Genomic DNA, 18,869 nt, shown 5'->3' on the forward strand with positions numbered 1-18,869 from the left:
AATACAGTAAAATGATAGATTTAAGTCTGGAAGAAACCTTAGAGTAGACTGTGGAGTCTAACATGTTATTTTTACAGATCGGGAGGCTTAGGATTGGATATTTTAATTCACTTTCCCAGGATTATAAGGAAATGTCTGAGGAGGGATTGGAAACAAGAATTTATTGACTCCCAGTCTGTCTTCTTTCTTTGAGTCTTTAGGACTCTAAGGTCCTCCTAAGTAGGAGAAATTTCTCCTCCAGGAGGCAGCTAGGAAGCTAAGTGAGGACTGAGTCTGGAACCAGGAAGACCTGAATTCAAATTTGTCTTCAGACACTTTCTAGCTATGTGATCCTAACCAAGTCACTTCAATTTGCCTTAATCCCCTGAAGAAGGAAATGGCAAAACCACATCAGAATTTTTGCCAAGAAAACCCCATGGACAATCTAGTCCACAGGGTCACTAAGAGTCAGACATGACTGAATGAACAACAGCAAGAGTTGCTCTTTTACTATCCCTTGTGGGGTGAGGACCTTTTTTCCTGGATAGTACATAAGGGATGAATGAGTGATTTATCCACTACACTATAATGTACTAGAAAATGTGTTTCTTTTCCGCAGCAGAATTCAGACCTGCCCAGGGAGCCCCTTTGGACTTTGAGCCATCTCCCTTTCTTCCTCATCTGACTATTCTAAACTCTGTAGTTTATTTGGATCTCTTTCAATTTATCAAGGTCTAATTTGTATTATATTTATTTGTCATCAGTCTGTTCTCTCTTACCAAACTACAAATACCTTAATATCAGGAACTGAGTCCTTTAAAAAAAAATAATAGGAGCTATTCATTCCTTGCAGTAGGAGACCTGACCTCTTACTTCCATACAATGAAAAGAATGCTAGATTTGGAGTTAAGGCCCCACAGAAGTGAATAGCCACTAGTAACTAACCTGTGTGACCTTGTATAAGTCACAAACTCTCCAGGCTTTGGATTTCTTATCTGTAGAATGAGAATGTTGGACAAGTCCCTTATGAAGTCCCTTCTAACTCTAGAGGGATGACCCTTGATCCTTTGTGACCTTATGACCTCTCTAGTGTATTTAGGATTATGACAATCATTTATTTGCATCTAAAAGGGACTGAGAGGAATCTGGAAAAAAGGTTACTTAGTCCAGCATCCTCATTTTACAGATGACTGCACCAAAGCCCTGGCAAATTACATGATTGGCCTAATTTGTGATGCCCTGTCCTTTTCCCAAGGACCCTCCCTGATGGAATGGGTTTTGTGTTGTATGCTGTCTGCGTGTTGTGTGTGTGTAGAAAGGTTCACACAAAATCTTCATTGGGGAGGGAAGGGGACAAAACAGAGAACAGTAAACTTGAAGCCCATGCAGGCTCAGCTTGTCCCCTTCCTCCTAACCCCGGTCATCCCCACATCTACCATGCTCAGTTGAATAGACTACAGGTAGGACCCCACACACGCTTTCACATTCTTTCAAACACAGACACCACCTCTGCAGTCCAGGACTCAATCTTTGATCCATGTAATTGTGCTGCTGTCTGACCAGCTTGATTTAATTCTCCCCTGAGGCTCTCTCGTGGCAGTATTAACCGCCTCAGTGAGAGCCAGATATATTGTTTTTGAGGGAGCTTTCTGGTCCCCTCATCCTTCGCCTTGGTGGACTCTGCTGAAGTGTATTTTTTTTTTTTTTTTTTTTTTTTTACTATTACGGTGGAAAAGAAGAATGAAAGTCTAAAATTAGGTTGGGCTTGGGGCCATTGATCCCCCTTGATAATTGGGGTAGGAGGAAGTGCTCTTCTATCTGCCATTGTGAGTAAGCTCCTTCTTCCTGGAATGGATGAATGAATGAACAAGCATTGGTTAAGCTCATACTATATGCCAGGCACTGGCATGGCAAATACAAGACAGCTAGGAGACATTCTATGCCTTTAGGGACTTGACAATTTAGTGCCGGGATTGGGGGCAGGGAAGGGAATTTTGGTCTGGAGATGTTACAGGGATTGTGAGGGAAGCAATAAGATGGTTGATGATGTCAACCTTTCCACCTGTCTTATTATTGTTCACAGAACCTGAGTGAGTGGATGGAAGGGCATGAAAGTGGAGAAGAGGGCATGAGATACCCGTGAGCAGGGCAAATATTAGTATACCTTCAGGGAGCAGACCTTGGTTTCCCAGACTTGTTGAGAAGTGAAGAACGGTGAGAATTTGACCCAGTCAGGGCCATCTTTAAAGAGAAGGAAGCAGATATAAGGAATTAAGAAAGAAAAAATGGATTAGTCCTATTAAAGGATAATAAAATGGCACCTCTTTTCCCGGATCCATGGATTTTCTAAGCCTGCTTATAAGGGTATCTGCCCCAAGCCTCTTGTCTATATTACTTGGGGAAAGCATCTCTACAAGAGGTTGACTATGAAAGGGAGCTAATGCTGAATAATTGACTCCAACATTTATTCCTTCATTCAAAAAAGCATTTCTATGTGTGCTGGTGAGCTGATGTTCCTGGAGAGAAAGGGCTAGAACAGGTTGGAGTAAGGCAGTCTGGATTCAAATCCTACCTTACACATCTAGTATGACCATAGCAAGTGAGCCTTAGACACAGCTCACAATATTTACAGGACCTGCCCCATAGAGTTGATCTTCCCTCTCCCAAATTAATTTAACTGTCAATTAACAAGCTTTTATTATCTCTCCTCCACCCCTTACCCCCAATTGTATCAAATAGACATAATTGAGCAAAGCAAATTCTCATGCTGATAGGTTCCAAAATGCATGTCATTCTGTATTCTGAGGCCAGTATTCCTCTGTCAGAAGGTGGGCAGGGTGCTTCATCATAGTCCTTTGAGCGTGGTTGGACATCGTATTGAATAGAGTTCTCAAGTGTTTCAAAATTGTTTGTCTTTATCACCACACAATTATTTTGCAGCCTTAAAGGGCTAGAGAAATGTGACTAACTGTCCTTTATTGGCAGTGGAGTGGGAGGGGATGATTTTCCTGTTTAGCTGGGGAGACCAAGTAATACCCACAACACAAGAAAAAAGCTATTAGAGATGGGTGTGGATGTGTGCCAGTAGACATGCTGAAAAGGGCATCCAGATGAATGTGTTGGAGGTAGGAAAGAGAGAGGAAGCATTCAAGGACCCTGGGAGGCCAAGGGTAGCCAGCTGTGGGGGAATAGAAGGGCATGCCGAGATCCCTGGGGAAGGAATTCCTGGAACATCAGAATACGATTGTCAGGGTGTGGAATTTTGAAATGCTTTTCAAAGGGCATCTGTGTGTGAGAGATAGAGGAACTTGTGTGTATTTTCCTGCATATGCAATGGACTTGTGTATGGGTGCATGCGTGTCTATGAGTGATGTACTGGCATCAATCTGTGTGTGAATGAGGCATCTGTGAGACGTGAGAGACTTGCAGGAATCTGTGAAATGGGGAGACTTGTGTTATCTCTGGGTTGTAAGGCACTTGTGCTTGTCTCCTTGTGTACAGTTGATGTCTGTGTATCTCTGTGTATGGTAGATTTATGTGTATCTGAAGGACATGCATGTATGAAGGCTTTGTGTGTGTGTAGACCGAGGGACCCGTACTTGTGTGTGAGATGGACTTTATGTGTAATCTGGATGTGAATGAATCATTTGTATCTGTGAGATGGAAGGACTTGTCTGTAATATCTCTGTGTGTGTGTGTGTGTGTGTGTGTGTGTGTGTGTGTGTGTGTGTAGCACTTATAAACACCTATATAAAAAGTTGGCATTGTGGATAGAACACTGGATGTGATGTTGAAAAGACAGGCCTCAGACACTTACTAGTTGTATGGCTTTGGGCAAGCCTCTACTAGCCTCAGTTTCTTCATTTATAAACAATAATAATAAGGGTAACTAAGTGATACAGTGGATCAGGCTGGGCCTGAAGTTAGGAAGATCTGACTTCTAATTTGGTCTCAGATATTTACTAGGTATATAACCCTGGACAAGTCACTTAACTCCTGTTTGCTTTAGTTTCCTCATCTATAAAGTGAGCAAGAAAAGGAAATGGCAAACCACTCCAGTATCTTTGCAAAGAAAACCCAACCCTTTTGACAAGTAAGACATAGAGAGAGGGGGGAAAGAGAGTCAGAGGAGAGGGAGAAACAGAGAAATAGAGAGAAACAGAGAGAGAGAGACAGAGAGAGAGACAGAGAGAGAGAGAGAGAGAGAGAGAGAGAGAGAGAGAGACAGAGAGAGAGAGACAGAGAGAGACAGAGAGAGAGAGACAGAGAGAGAGAGAGAGAGAGAGAGAGAGAGAGAGAGAGAGAGAGAGAGAGAGAGAGAGAGAAAGGGAGGGAAAGGGAGGGAAGGAGGGGAAGGAAGAAGAAGGAGGGAGAAGGAGGCAGGGACTATATCTGATATGTGTGTGTATCAGGAAAAAGGAGTGTTTAGTTTTGTGATGGATTGGTGCAACACTGTCTATTGAGGGGAATGCTGTGTGTGGTATTGTATGTGGCAGGAGAAGTAAAGAAATGTTATGTGGATGTTAGCCAAGTGAGACAACATATTATATTTGATCATTTTTTCTGTTTGCCCAAGGCCCTTGTAGCCCTTGGGCTATCCAAATACTTTGTAGCCTCTAGGATGGGAGAAATCCCATGTTATATCTTTCTCTTCACACTTTCCATACTACCTCCCTGGGCTTGGAAGTCTACTGTCTTCTTTCACTTCTCTCCCCTTTCCATCCTCAAACCTCAAGTGCCATGGCATATCTACTTTCTGGGTCAGCATCTGGCTGGTCTCCATAGGACTCCTCATTGGTCTTCAATAACCCTTTGAAGCTTTCACAACCCTAGCCACAGGATTGCCTTGACTTGCTAAAGGCTAGAAATCCCAGTCCTGCCAGGCACCAACATCAGCAATGCTTGCCCTGGGCTGTGGGAAGCAAGCATGCTGAGGCATGGGGCTGGTGTGCCTGATCTCTGGGAATTTCAGGCAAGGTGGGAACTAGGCCCAGAGAGCAGCAGACACTTTTTCCTCTCCCTCCTCTATCTCTGCCTGACATCATCTATCTTTCTACTCAGATCATCAATCCCCAAGATGTTAGATTGGCTGGGGTCATCCTCTCCACATGGAAGGGTGGGAAGAGCTGTGTCTTCAGAATCCTGAAGACACAGGATCCAGTTCTCCAGCTATTAAGTTGTTCTGTTTTGTTTTTAACTTGTGGCCTCCCCAGATGGGTACTCAACAGGAAGGAAGTGCTTTCTCTTTGATATCCCCATGGGAATTCATGAAGTGTAACTTCCCCTCTGTACATCTCACAGAAACTCAAGTATTGAAAGGGGCCTCAGAAACCAACCTAGTCCAACTCATATATAAATAAGACTCCTTTTTTACAACATTCCTGAAGTGTTCATCTATTCTCTATTTAATAAACTCCATTGAGGGAGAAGCCATCATTCCCTGAGGCAGCTCACTCCACTTTTATTTTTTTTTTCTCTCCAATAGTATTTTCTTTTCCCAAATACCTGTAAAGATAGTTTTCAAGATTCATGTTTGTAAAACTTTGTATCCCTTCCTTTCCCCAAGACAGCAAGCAATCTGATCTGTTAAATTTGTGCAGTTCTTTTAAAAACATTTCCATATTTGTCATGTTATGCAAGAAAAATCAGACAAAATGGGGAGAAAAACTTATGAGAAAGAAAAAAACCCAAACACATAAAAAGGTGAAAATACTGTGTTTTAATCTACATTGAGTCTTCACAGTTTTCTCTCTGGATGCGATTGGCATTTTCAATCACATCTAGTGGAATTGTTGAATCATTTCATTGTTGAGAAGAGCCAAATCCATCACAGTTTAACATCACATAATCTTGTTGTTACTGTGTACAATGTTCTCTTGGTTCTAACTCACCTCACTCAGCATCAATTCACATAAGTCTTTCCAGGCTTTTCTGAAATCAATCTGCTCATCATTTCTTATAGAACAATAGTATTTCATTACTTTCATATACCATAACTTATTTAGCCATTCCCCAACTGATGGGCATCCAATTAATTTCCAGTTCCTTGCCACTACAAAAAGAGATGCTGCATTTTGCACATATGAGTTCTTTTCCTTTTTTAAAAAAAATTATCTCTTTGGGATACAGACCCAATAAGGGAGACTGCTGGGTCAAAGGGCACTCATTCCACCTTTAGACACCTCTAATTGATAGGGAGAGTTTCTTTACATCTAACCTCAAATTGTCTCTTTGTATCTTTTACCCATTCCTCTTTCTACCCTGGAGGGACAATTAGAACCAATCTGATAGCTCTTCTTCCTCCCAGTCTTTCAGATATTTAAAGGTGGCTTTTATGCTCTTATAAGTCTTCCCTTTTCTAGGGTAACCATCTTCCATTCTTTCAACCTTTCTTTATCTGTTATAATCTTAAGATTCTTTCCCATCCTTTTGATACTTTCTACTTGCTAGTTTCCTTCTTAAATTGTGCCCAGAAGCAAACAATACTCTAGATATAGTCTGACTAGAGCAAACTAAAATTAGATTCTCATCTCTTATTTTAACACATCTACAATAACTTTAGCTTTATTGACCACCATATATCATAGTTGACTCATATTAAATTTTCAGTCAGTCAAATGTGGTAGCACATATCTGTAATCTTTGCTAATGAGGAAGCTGAGGATGGTGGATCATTGAAGTTCTGGAGTTCTAAACTGTAGTGGGCCAAGCTGATTAGGTATCTGCACTAAATCTGGCATCAATATGGAGAGCCCTTGGGAGAAGGAAACCACTTGGCTGTCTTATAATAATAGGTGGCACAGATGATAGAATACTGAGCCTGGAATTAGGAAAACATGAATGAATGCTATGTGATATTGGGCAAGTCACTTAACCTCTCTACGCCTCAGTTTCTTCAGCTGTAAAATGGGAAAATAATAGCACCTACTTGCAAAAAAGGAGATATTTGTAAAGCACTTAGCACAATACCTAGAACATAGTAGGTGCTATATAAATAATTAATTACTTTCTCATTTCTAAGAAGAAGCAAAATGGAGCAGGTTAAAGCTCTCTTGCTGATCAGTTGTAGGATTAGGCCCCTGAACAGTCACTATACTTCTGATAGTAATGGGGAGAACCAATCTCAAAAAGATAAAAAACCAAGCAAACAACAAAAACATCTCAGTCCAACTAACCATTCCCTATCCCACTCTGCACCCTTGCCCTTGACAAGCTAGTATTTTATGTTTTTCCCATATTTGTATTTGTGAGATTGATCTTTCCAGCCTATGTGTAAGTCTTGACATTTCTCTATTCAGTTTTGTTCTTTTTTTAGCCTAGGCTTCAAGATACTGAATATCATCAAAGGCATGAGTTATCCCTCCTGGTTTTGTTTTATATACCATCGTTATAGTCATGCCAACTATGCCTTTATCCAAGTCATCGCTAACGTCAGCTAAAACCAGACCACACACAGAGCCAGAGGGAATCCACCAGACACTGCCTTTCAAATTGATACCAAATTATTAATGAAAACTTTAAGGCTGGCCAATTCTGAATCCTCCTACTGCACTATTGTTAAGCACATTATCTCTCCATTTTTTTCTGCAAAAATAGTGTGAGAGACTTTGTCAGGTGCCTTGCAATAATCTAGATAAACAATATATACAGCATTTCCCAGATTGACCTGTGTAATAACACTGCCAAAAAGGAAATAAGTTTGATCTTGCATGACCTATAATTGATGGGGAAAGAGATAAGCATTTAAATAGTGCTTACTATGTGCCAGGTAGTATACTAAGTGCTTTAAAAATCTTATCTCATTTAATCTCACAGTAACCTGGAAGGAATGAGCTATTATTATCTTCATTTTACAACAGTATTACACAACTAGTAGGTGTCTGAGGCTGGATTTGAACTCAGGTCCTCCTGGCACCAGACCCAGCCCTCTCTATTGAGCCACCTAACTTGCCTTATTGAAGAAACCCTGCTCCTTTAGGACTGCCACTGCCTTTTCTAGATAAGCTCTATCTCTTTATTAATATGTTCTAGAATTTTACTTACAACCAAAGTTAAACTTACTTTTTATTTGTGGCTTCATTTTTAGAATTAATTCATATGGGGCTTTTGACTTGAACTCTTCAGGGATAGCTTAAGTCCTTACTTATCTCCCTACTTATCTTGGGTTTCAGCTACCCAATAGATACTTTTGTTCTGTCCTTTCCATTCTCCAATTCATTTTCCTTGACAGAGAAAAAAGAACCACAAATGCGAGCTGGACAGTTCTTGTCTAGGAGCACATAATTTTTTCCCCAATAGAACTAGCATAGAGTCTTCTCTTCTGTGGAATGAGCAACTTGGATGAGATAGATGGTTTCTTAGGTCCACTTCCATCCTTGACATTCTTTCTATGTTCTAAAACTCCTTCTGGATCTAATATTGTATGTTCTATGCCCTATGTTCTGTGTTTTAATGTTCTAGGGGTTAAAGCTCCCTGTATCCCTGGCATTTTATGTTTTCTATCTGAACTGCCTATATTCCTAGGTCCTTCCAACTCTGACATTCTATGTTCTGTATTAGATTAAGTTTAATAGTTTAGACTATGTTATGACTTATCCATCAATTCATCAATAAGCATTTATTAATACCTCTTAAGTTCAACTTACTACACTAATCAACGAGCCCATTATGGAGATGAAAATGAAGTAATCTCTCTACTTTAAAAGCTTTGGTTCTATGAGGAAAGGTAACATATGCCTATAGAGGTCTATTTAAAAATGTATAAGATAAAATTAAATTAATGGGGGATGCTGGCTGGCATTGGAGAGGACTAGGTAAGGCCTTATGTAAAAGCTGGAGCTGGGATTGAATCTTGAAGGAATTGAATAGCTCTAAGAAGCTGATGTTAGGAGGAAGTCTGTTCCAGGTATGAGGGGATAGACAGCCTATGCAAAGCCACATAGAGAGAGGATGGAGTGTCATGTGTGAAGAACAGCCAGAGATCCAATTTGGCTGGAGTATAGGAGGAGTCAGGTGTAATCAATCTGGAAAAGGATGGCTGGAGCCAGATTGTAGAAGACTTTGATTTCCAAAGAGAGGAGGGTAAAATTTATTCAAGGTACAATAGGAAGGTCCAGAAGTTTCTTTAAGGGATCAGGCTTAAATGAAGGACTTGTAGAGGGGAGAGAGGGAGCCCAATTATGAGGGTATTTAAGTTAAGAAAGGTGATGAAGACCTGAACTAGAATTTACTAAATAGCTGTGGGATCTTAGTTGAGTCACATTCCTCTCTACAAAGATTAATGATTTGTCCCAAGTCATGGAAAAAATCAATGGCAGAGGCAAGACCAGCACCTGGAGCCCTCTGATTTTGAATACTGAGCCTTTCAGGGCCACTAGATGGTGCAGCGGTTAGTGGTACTAGGCTTAGAGTCAGGAAGACCTATTTATTATTTCAAATATTTGGTCATTTATTAGCTGTGTCATTTATTGGCTGTATGACCTTGGGTAAGTCACTTAACTTGTTTGACTCAATTTCCTCACCTGTAAAATAGGGATGATAAGAATGGCACCTAGGGTTATTGTGAGCCTCAAATGAGATAATAATTGTAAAGCCTCAGTGTAATAATTGCAAAGCCAGTGCCTCATAAATAATTTTTTGGGGGGTGTTACTGTTGTTCTGTTGTGTGCATCTCTCTGACCCCATTTGGGGTTTTCTTGACAGAGGTACTAAAATGGTTTGCCATTTTCTTCATCAGCTCATTTTATAGATGAGAAAACCGAGGCAAATAGGATTAAATGACTTTCCCAGGATCTCTCATATATTGTTGAATGTCAGATTTCAACTCACAAAGATGTATCTTCCTGACTCCAGGTCAGCAACTCTATTCAGTCTGTCATCCTGTAGTTGCAGTTAGTTCCCCAGTGAAATTGCAGGTCTAGTTCCTATCTTCCCTTCTGTTTGGGAGAGCTCTGAGTTTTGTAAGAGAAATCTAGGGATCTAGAACATTGGGTTCTAGATCTGACTCTTTTTCTCAACAACTCAAGATGTAAAGCTATATATGTTATTTATCTTCCTCATCTGTCCAAGAAGATAATTGCTTACTTTTCTAGGCATATGGTTATGAGGATCAGATAAGGAAAAGGGACAGGAAAAAGCATGCCCTGTTCTCTAAATGCAGGGGAATTTTATAGCTAGTGTAGTGAATCCTCTAGGATTGGTGAGGAGCTGAGTGAGGGGCCTCCTTCCCCACAGGCAGTGGGGCATAGGGAAAAGAGCATTGTCTAGAGTCTCAGAAGACCTGGTTTCAAATGCCTCTTCCATATTTAATGTTGAAGCCATTTAATTTCTCCCTCATCTGTAAAATGAAGGGGTTGGTCTAGATGGCCTGTGAGGTCCATTCCAGGCTAAATTTATGATCTTGTGATCCCTCAGCCAGAGTCAGCTAGCCCCTGGGGAGCCCGTGCTGTGAAGGATCAGTGATAGCGGTCACCTTTGAAGGACACTACCTGGCTCAGCATTTCTTCAGTGAAATTATGAAGTTGTATAGAAAGTGCCCTCTGACTTTCTCTTTCAATGGCCATCTCCTTACTTGACTCAATCGAATTCAGTAGCATTTGTTTAACACCCTCTACTTGAGAGACACTGTGCTGGATAAAGAGACAAAAATAAATAGTTCCTGCCCTCAAGGTACTTTTTACTAGGGGAAACAATATGTATCTTGAAAATCATATACAAAGTATATACATAGCAATTTCTGGGAGAAGATTATGTACACATTATGAAGGAAAGTTTGGTAACAAGATTTCAGAGGGTACAATGGAAAGGAAGGAATGCAGCAGCAGCAAAAAAAAAAAAAAAAAAAAAAGGAGGCTGATATGGATGATTTATAGGGGAATAGGGACAACTAGGTGGCATAGTAGATAATGAACTAATTTGATTATTCATCCCCAAAGCAGAGTTGGGGTTGAGGTTGGGGTGGCTCAATGAATCCCTGGGTCTTGCTTGGTAGCCAAGACAGAATGGGTAGAATGTAGCCTGGTTGAAGGGTAAGCAATATTTGTGAGGTACTCAACCCTCCAGTTACTGGTCAGGTCAGCTCTTCCCAGTATTCTGAATAAACCCCTACCTCCAGTGTGGTATCATTCAGATCTATCCCTTTCCATGGTCCCATGTTCCAAAGTTATGTGCTTCTTCCTCAACCCAGGACTCCCAAAAGAGATCTGATGATGTCACTACTATTGAATGATTCCCCTTTGGTTCTAGAATAAAATTAAAACGCTATTATTTAAAGCCCTTTACAATCCAGCCCCATCCTATCCTATTGAGATGTGATTTCCACTTACAGACTCTATAGCTAAACTTACTTGCTATTCTGAACAAAATAGGAAGCAGCAAGGGGGCTCAGTGTTTAGAGCACTGTTTAGATTCCTTGAATCAGGGAGACCTGAGTTCAAATCCAGTCTCAGATATTTCCTAGCTGTGTGATCCTGGGCAAGTCACTTAACTTGTTTGTTTTAATCTACTGGAAAAGGAAATGACAAACTGTTCCATTATCTTTGCCAAGAAAACCCCACTCACAGCCTTGATGTGCAATGGTTCACAAGGTTAAAAAGAGTTAGGTGGGACTGAACAACAAATCTCTTGCTTCCCTGTCCTTCTGTAATCTCTCCCCTATGCTTCCCTCTTCACTTCAACATCTTGGATTCCTACTTTTTTTTTTCCCAGCTCACGTGTTACCTTCTACAGGATGCCTTTCTAGAAGTCTCCAAGTTAATACTTTTTCTGTAACTCATAGGTTAAAATAAACTTCATATCTGCTTAAATGTTGTTGTTCAGGGATGTCCAGTTCATTTTACAGATGAGGAAACTGAGACAAACAGGGTAAAATGACTTGCCCAGGGCTATGCAGCTAGTAAGTATTTGAACTTAAACCTTCCTGATCCCCAGCTGTCTCACATCTTCCTTTGCCTATGTTTTATATATATTTCTCTCAAGGTAGGTGTGATTTCCCCAGAAAAACAAGGGCTCCTAGAATGCAGGGATTGTAATTGGTTTTGTTTCCCTATAGTCCTGTCCAGTAGCTGGCAATTGCTTGTGGAATTGAATTTCTGTAGGGCCTGATCTCTCTGATTGCTCTCCTGAGGGAGAAGTAGAAAGAACTCAGGAGTTCAGGAACCTGGCTTCTGCCCCTAACTAGAAGTCACTCCCCGGGGACTTAGGTTCCCTTTTCTGGGGGAAAAAAAAAAAAAGAGGGTTGGACAGCTAGTTCTCTTTCTGCTTAGTGGCTCCCTATGGCTTGCAGGAGCACATACAAAATGCTATGTTTGTCATTCAAAGCTCTTCATAATCTAGTCTCCTCCTGCCTTGCCAGTCTTCTTCTTTTTTTTTTTTTTTTTTTTTCTAAGAATCAATTTTATTTGAACTACATCAAACATAAGGATAAAAATAAAATATTGATAGCTGACAGTTTAGGGAGTTGTTTTTTTGTTTTTTTTTGGTTTTTTTAAATTTGAATAGTTTTTATTTACCAGATATATGCATGGATATTTTTACAACATTGACAATTGCCAAACCTTTTGTTCTAATTTTTCCCCTCCTTTCCCCCCCCAGATGGCACAATACATGTTAAATCTGTTAGAGTATAAATTAAATACAATATATGTATACATGTCCAAACAGTTGTTTTGCTGTACAAAAAGAATTGGACTTTGAAATAGTGTACAATTAGCCTGTGAAGGAAATCCAAAATCTTGCCAGTCTTCTTAACACCTTACTCCCCAACAAGTACTCTCTGATCTGGTAACACTGGCCTCCTGGTTACTCTACTAACAAGACATTTTATCTCTAGGCTCCAGGCATTCTCTCTGGCTGCCCACATGCTTGAAATGCTCTTCCTCCTCCACTCTGACTACTGACCTTCCTGGCTTCCTTCAAGTCCTAACTAAAACCCCACCTCCTACAGAAAGACTTCTCCAACCTCTCTTAATTCTAGTCCCTTCCTTCTGTTAATTATCTCCCATTTATTCTGCTTTGAATATATTTGTTTGTATGTTATTTTCCCCATTAGATTGTAACCTCCTTGAGGACAGGAATTATTTTTTGTCTCTTTTGGCATTTCCAGCACTTAGATAACCTAAAGGTTATCTAAGTTCATGTTTTTTGTCTCCATGCCACTATCTATCCATCTCATCCTCTGTCATCCCCTTTTCCTTTTGCTTTCAATCTTTTCCAACATTAGAATTTTTTTTCCAATGAGTCCCACCTTCTTATTATGTGGCCAGAGTATTTAAGCTTCAGCTTCAAAATATGACCTTCTAGTGAATAATCTGAATTAATTTCTTTATTCAATGACTGATTTGATCCCCTTGCTCTCTAAGTTTCATAAGTCTTATTCTGAACCGCAATTTGAAAGCATCAATTCTGCTAGCTTTCACAGCCATACATAGCTCCTGGCACATACTAGGTATTTAATAAATATTTACTGAATTGAATATATTCATCACAGTAGAAGTCAAGTTCTCTAGCCTCTCTCTTCAGTTTTCTCCTCTGTAAAATGGCATTGGAATGGTGGGCTCTAGAAGTCCCATCTAATTCGATTCTTTGACTCTGATTCATTGTTTGTCACTCTTCCAGCCCCATCTTCATGGCCTCTTCCTATTCCAGATGTGGATTGGTCTCTGCAAATGTGACCTCCATGTAGGGGCTAGGTAAGGTTCTTTTCAGAGCAGCCCATTCCAACAGTGCCCGCTTTGCCTCCTTGCCCCATAATTGGTGCCTGGCCCCTTTGTGGAGAAGAACAAGAGCCCTGTCAGTGTACTACCATCACACCCCCATCCTCCACTTTTCCCACCCCCAATGCTGGCTGGCGCTACCAGGCCCCTTAGACTAGCCCCTTCACCAGTCTGCCCTCACAGTAATCAGACTCTCTGTGTGTATGTGTGTGTGTGTGTGTATGTGTGTGTGTGTGTGTGTGTGTGTGTGTGTGTGTGTGTGTGCACTCGGGGAGGAGGTGGAGGAGGGAGAAAGCATGAGCCTGGTGGGGCTTGGGTCTGGGTCTGGCTAGGATCTGGGGTGTGTGTGTGAGGGTGGGTTTGATGAGTGGCCTAGCAAGAGATGCCCCCAACACACCAAGACCCCTGGAAGAGAAGGAGTGTGGCTAGAGGGCAAGGTGGAGGTTGGAGTAGTCTCCTAGCTCCAGCTGAACCGGAGGGGCCAAGATTTAGAGAAAGCTGCTAATGAGATTAGCTGTCTGCCCCAGGTTTCCCTCCCCTTCTCCTCTCCCCAGGGTCCAGTCTGATCTTCCTGGAGCTAGGGTTGGAGGAGCCCTTCCGGATTCCACCCAGGCTGGGTAAGAGCTTTGGAGGGAGGACTCCATCCCGTTGGCTCCTCCCCTGCCCCTGCCCCAGACACGTGGGTAGATTATTCTTTTCCCCAGACTCCTGCCAGCATCCAGATAAACTGCCAGAGCTCGTGTCTCAAAAATACTTTGCAAGTGATCTGGCATATACCTTGTATATGATTCAAAAGGCACAGAAATTCCTCCCCCTTCTCAGTAGATCTAGTCTGGAAAAACAACTCATCCAGTTCTCAGGCATGGGGGGTGGGTGGGTGGGGGAAGACTGGTGTAGGTGCTTGTCCTTCCTCCTCTCCCTCCCCCACCCCTTTTTCCTCCTCCACCCGATCCATTCCCTCTTCCACTCCCTCTCCCTCCCATTCCCCTTCTGTATTCCTGGGGAAAGCACTTCTGTGAGGGGCTTCTGTGTACGACTCTCCCCTTCTCTCCATGTCTCCTAATGACTACATTTTCCCAGCCAGAGGTGAGCGCTCTCAGGAAGTGGGACAGTGTGAGGGAGCTGGCTTTGTGCGTGGTAGTGGTGGTGGTGGCAGCGCTAGTGACAGTAGTGGGTGATAGTGGTGACAATAGTGCGTGGCAGTGGTGGTGACAGTGGGGGCACTTTGGTTTGAATGCTGGGCTTTGACTACCTGGATTCCATACTCAGCCAGATGACCCTGGACAAGTCATTTAGCTTCTAAATCAGTTTCCTTATTTATAAAATGGCAATAGCAACGATCTCACCTTAAAGAGCTATCTCAATCAGTGCTGCCAACCCCTGTCTCTCAAAACAGACTACCTGAGCACTTGAATAATTATAACATAGCATTTGATATTCAGATCAGGCAGTCTGGGATGGGACATGGACTTGGAATCAAGACAGATCCAATTCAAATACTGCCCTCAGATACTTCCAGCTGTAGGACTCTGGGCTAGTCACTTAATAATTCTAGACTTCAATCTGAGTTTTCTTTCAGCTCTAAATTTATGATCCAGTGGTAGTTATAGCTATTAAATTGAAATTAATTTTATTCTTGAATTTTAATTAGATTTTTTAAAAATGAAGTTTTATTTTAGTTTATTGAAATGGCCATTATTTTTGTTCTTTAATCATTTCTCATTCTTGCTCATCTCGTGAACAGTATCACATCAATAATGTCCAAGGGGTTGGCAAAGATATTGAAGTGAGTTACCACTTCCTTTTCCAGTGCATTAAGGCAAACAGGGTTGAATGACTTGTCCAGGGTCACATAGTTAACAAGCATCTGAAGTGGTGTTTGAACTCAGATCTTGACTCTAGGAAAAACCAAGAAAGATATAGTAGAAAGACAAATGGATTTGGATCTCAGGATTGGGATTTCAATACTGGTTTTGCTGCTTACATGTTAGTGTGCACAGTCGAAAGGACACTTTTAACTAACAGGGCCCTGATTCAGATATCACCTCTGATTTTCTTTGTGGTTCTCTGGTTTCTCATTTGTAAAATCAGAGGTTTGAACTGAATGGCTTCTAAGATTTCTTCCAGCTCTTAGCTGGAACCATAAGCATTTATTGATTATTTACAATGTTGAAAGCACTGTGACTAATCTTTGGAATAGAAAGGTAAAAGACAATCCTTACCTTCAGAGAGCTTACTTTCTAATGGGGACATAACATGTAAATAAATAGATGCATACCAGATACATTGCAGAGTAGATGGAAGGTAAATTATAGAGAAGAAACCCCTAACAATTGAGAGGGGTAGGCTGAGAGACCAATTAGGAAACTTCTATAATAGCCCAGATGAGAGGTAATAAAGTTCTGAGGGCTAGTGAAATTGAGACAGTTTAATCAGTTAGTCTTTAGGCCCTTCTTAGCTCTATATCCTGATCCATTGATAAGCCTCTGATTGATAAGTTTGGGGAAGATTCTGTAAGAAATGTGAATTTCTGTGCCCTAAGTCCCAATGAATAGTAGGAACCTCAAATCCCCTTGGTTTGGTGACAGTATTGAAATTCATATTGCATAGTTCTATTGGGCTGGAACCAATGACCATATTTTACACAATTATAACTCTGAATGATACAAATTTGAATATATTCTATTCAATCACTTTTATTATCCATACTAATTGGAATCTGTTCAGTAAAGCACTGTTCACAAGTGCATTTTGATAATTAACCTGGGAAAACATTTCAAATATGGTAACACTGCTTTCATAGCCAAATCATTCACTTTAATTTACATGTAGAATTTATATTTTGGGAGACAGTTTATAGAATTAGACAGGTGTTATATGGTGGAAACATATAGTTGGTGTAAGGATCAAATGGGACGAGGGATATGAGAATTTTTTTTTAAAGCCTGTGTATGTATATATACATATAGCTATGCATGTATGTGTATACACATACATACACATGTATATATATAACAAACTAATGTGGTTTTATAAGGGAGCAGTACAGGTCGTATGGTTAATGCTCCACTTAGGCTGAAGTCTAACAGCATTAGCCTGAGGGGAATAGTTTTACGTTTAGATTAAATGAAAACAAATATGTGTGAGAGCCAAGTGAACTTTCCTACTAGTCATAGAAAGTCATATCTGAAAGGGATGATTGAGCCCATTTTTACAGATGAGGAAATTGAGGATAAGAGATGAGATTCTCCTAAAATCACATAACTAATTAATGGCTCGATCTGGATTTGAACTCAGGACTCTACCTCTTTTTGTTTCCTTTGATGATAGAAACACAGGCCCTGCTTTGAAAGAGCTGTCAATGTGATGTGGAAATATTCCAGGAGCCTCCTGAAGCCTCTGGATGGCTTAAATAATCAATTTCAGACCCTTATTAGTAGTGTGACCCTGATCAAGTCATTTAATCACTCTCTGCCTCAGTTTCTTTATCTGTAAAGTGAAGATAATTACAGCAAATATCTCCTACGGCTATTACTGTAATCCAAAGAGATAATATTTACAAAGCACTTTACAAATTTTAAAGGACTATTTAAATGCTAACTATTATTGTTATTGCTGAGGCCTCTGTTTGGTGCTAAGCATACTTTAAGTATTCTATAAAAGTTTGTTCAATTAAACCAAATTGCTTATGCATGTCTTTTTCTGATTGATTTGTTTCAAAGAAACTTTCTGCCTCTTAAAGAGAGAATTTTCTTGTAGCTAAACCTGCCCAGATTACTAAATAGCAGTGGCCCCTTAGGCCACTGTTAAACATTAGCCTCTTGTTAAGCACTAACTTGTGCATATCATCTTGGCTGGTGGATAGAAATGAATTGGAAGGGACCTCCCAGGTCATCAATTTCAAGCCCCTTATTCTATAGAGGAGGAACTAAAGCTCTGGAATAGTGACTGGCCCAAAGTCAAATAGGAGAGAAATGACAGAGTCCGGATTTAAATCCAGGTCCTTTGATTCTAGACCCATTGCTCTTTCTGTCATACCTATCCTGCCTCCTACAGACTGTTGAACTTAGTTGGAAAGTCCTGGGCTCTAAGGCTGGACCTGATTTAGGAAGTTGTTAGTCATTTTTCTGTCATGTCCTGCTCTTCATGACCTCATTTGGGGTTTTCTTGGCAAAGATACCAAAAATGGTTTGTCATTTCCTTCTCCAACTCATTTTACAGATGGGGAAACTGAGACAAACAGGATTAAGTGAGTTGCCCAGGATCACACAGCTAATAAGTGTCTGAAGCCAGATTTGAACTCAGGTTTTTCTGAATTCAGGCCAGGCATTCTATCCACTGAGTTCAAATACAGCCATTTTACTTCTGTTAAATGTATCTGTTTCTTCATTTACAAAATGAGAATAATTTCAGCATTTGCTTCATAGGGCTAGTCTGAGGTTCAAACAAGAGATTGTCTGTTAAGTGATTTGTAAAGCACTGTTTGAATAAGCATTATCATAGTGCTGCTCCTGTGAACTCCATTGGTCCTTTGCTTCTCCCATAGGGATCCAGTTTGCCTTCGGGCACCTGCAGCCAGCTGCCATGGCCTCTCGAATCGGCCTTCGGATGCAGCTCATGAGGGAGCAGGCTCAGCAGGAGGAGCAGCGGGAGCGGATGCAACAACAGGCTGTGATGCATTACATGCAACAGCAGCAGCAGCAGCAGCAGCAGCTGCCAGGACCCCCCACCCCAGCCATCAACACCCCAGTCCATTTCCAGTCCCCACCTCCTGTTCCAGGAGAGGTCCTGAAGGTATGGTCTGGCCTAGATAAATCCCTTCCATCTTTAGATTACTACTGTCGCTCCTGGGGCTCATGACTCCCTTGACATCTTCTCCTTTCTCTTTGGGGATGTAGGTACAGTCATACTTGGAGAACCCCACTAGCTACCATCTGCAACAGTCACGAGACCAGAAGGTGCGGGAGTACTTGTCTGAGACTTATGGGAACAAGTTTGCTGCTCATATCAGCCCTGCTCAGAGCTCCCCAAAGCCTCCTCCAGCTGCTTCTCCTGGGGTCCGGGCCAGCCATGTGCTCTCTTCCTCTGCAGGCAATAGTGCCCCCAATAGCCCAATGGCTATGCTCAATATTGGCTCCAATCCAGAGAGGGAGGTGAGTCAGGCTCTGTGCCACTATC

General features: G+C 41.2%; 1 protein-coding gene across 6 annotated transcripts in view; it reads left to right on the plus strand.

Moving 5' to 3' along the window:
- TFEB (transcription factor EB) overlaps positions 1-18,869 on the plus strand; it is a 76,220-nt gene that overhangs the window by 46,285 nt on the left and 11,066 nt on the right. For 3 of the 6 annotated variants that reach the window (XM_074310961.1, XM_074310964.1, XM_074310965.1), the window contains exons 2-3: positions 18,238-18,485; positions 18,590-18,844. In XM_074310961.1, the coding sequence (XP_074167062.1) occupies positions 18,276-18,485; positions 18,590-18,844 (465 nt within the window). In that variant the 5' untranslated portion in view covers positions 18,238-18,275. Of the gene's footprint in view, positions 1-13,645; positions 13,668-14,076; positions 14,309-14,638; positions 14,778-18,237; positions 18,486-18,589; positions 18,845-18,869 lie in introns of those variants that run through there. The other 3 variants (XM_074310963.1, XM_074310962.1, XM_074310960.1) reach the window with 3 other exon arrangements.

The sequence above is a fragment of the Sminthopsis crassicaudata genome, chromosome 4 (genome assembly GCF_048593235.1).
Source record: "Sminthopsis crassicaudata isolate SCR6 chromosome 4, ASM4859323v1, whole genome shotgun sequence".
In the NCBI taxonomy this organism is placed as follows: Eukaryota; Metazoa; Chordata; class Mammalia; order Dasyuromorphia; family Dasyuridae; genus Sminthopsis; species Sminthopsis crassicaudata.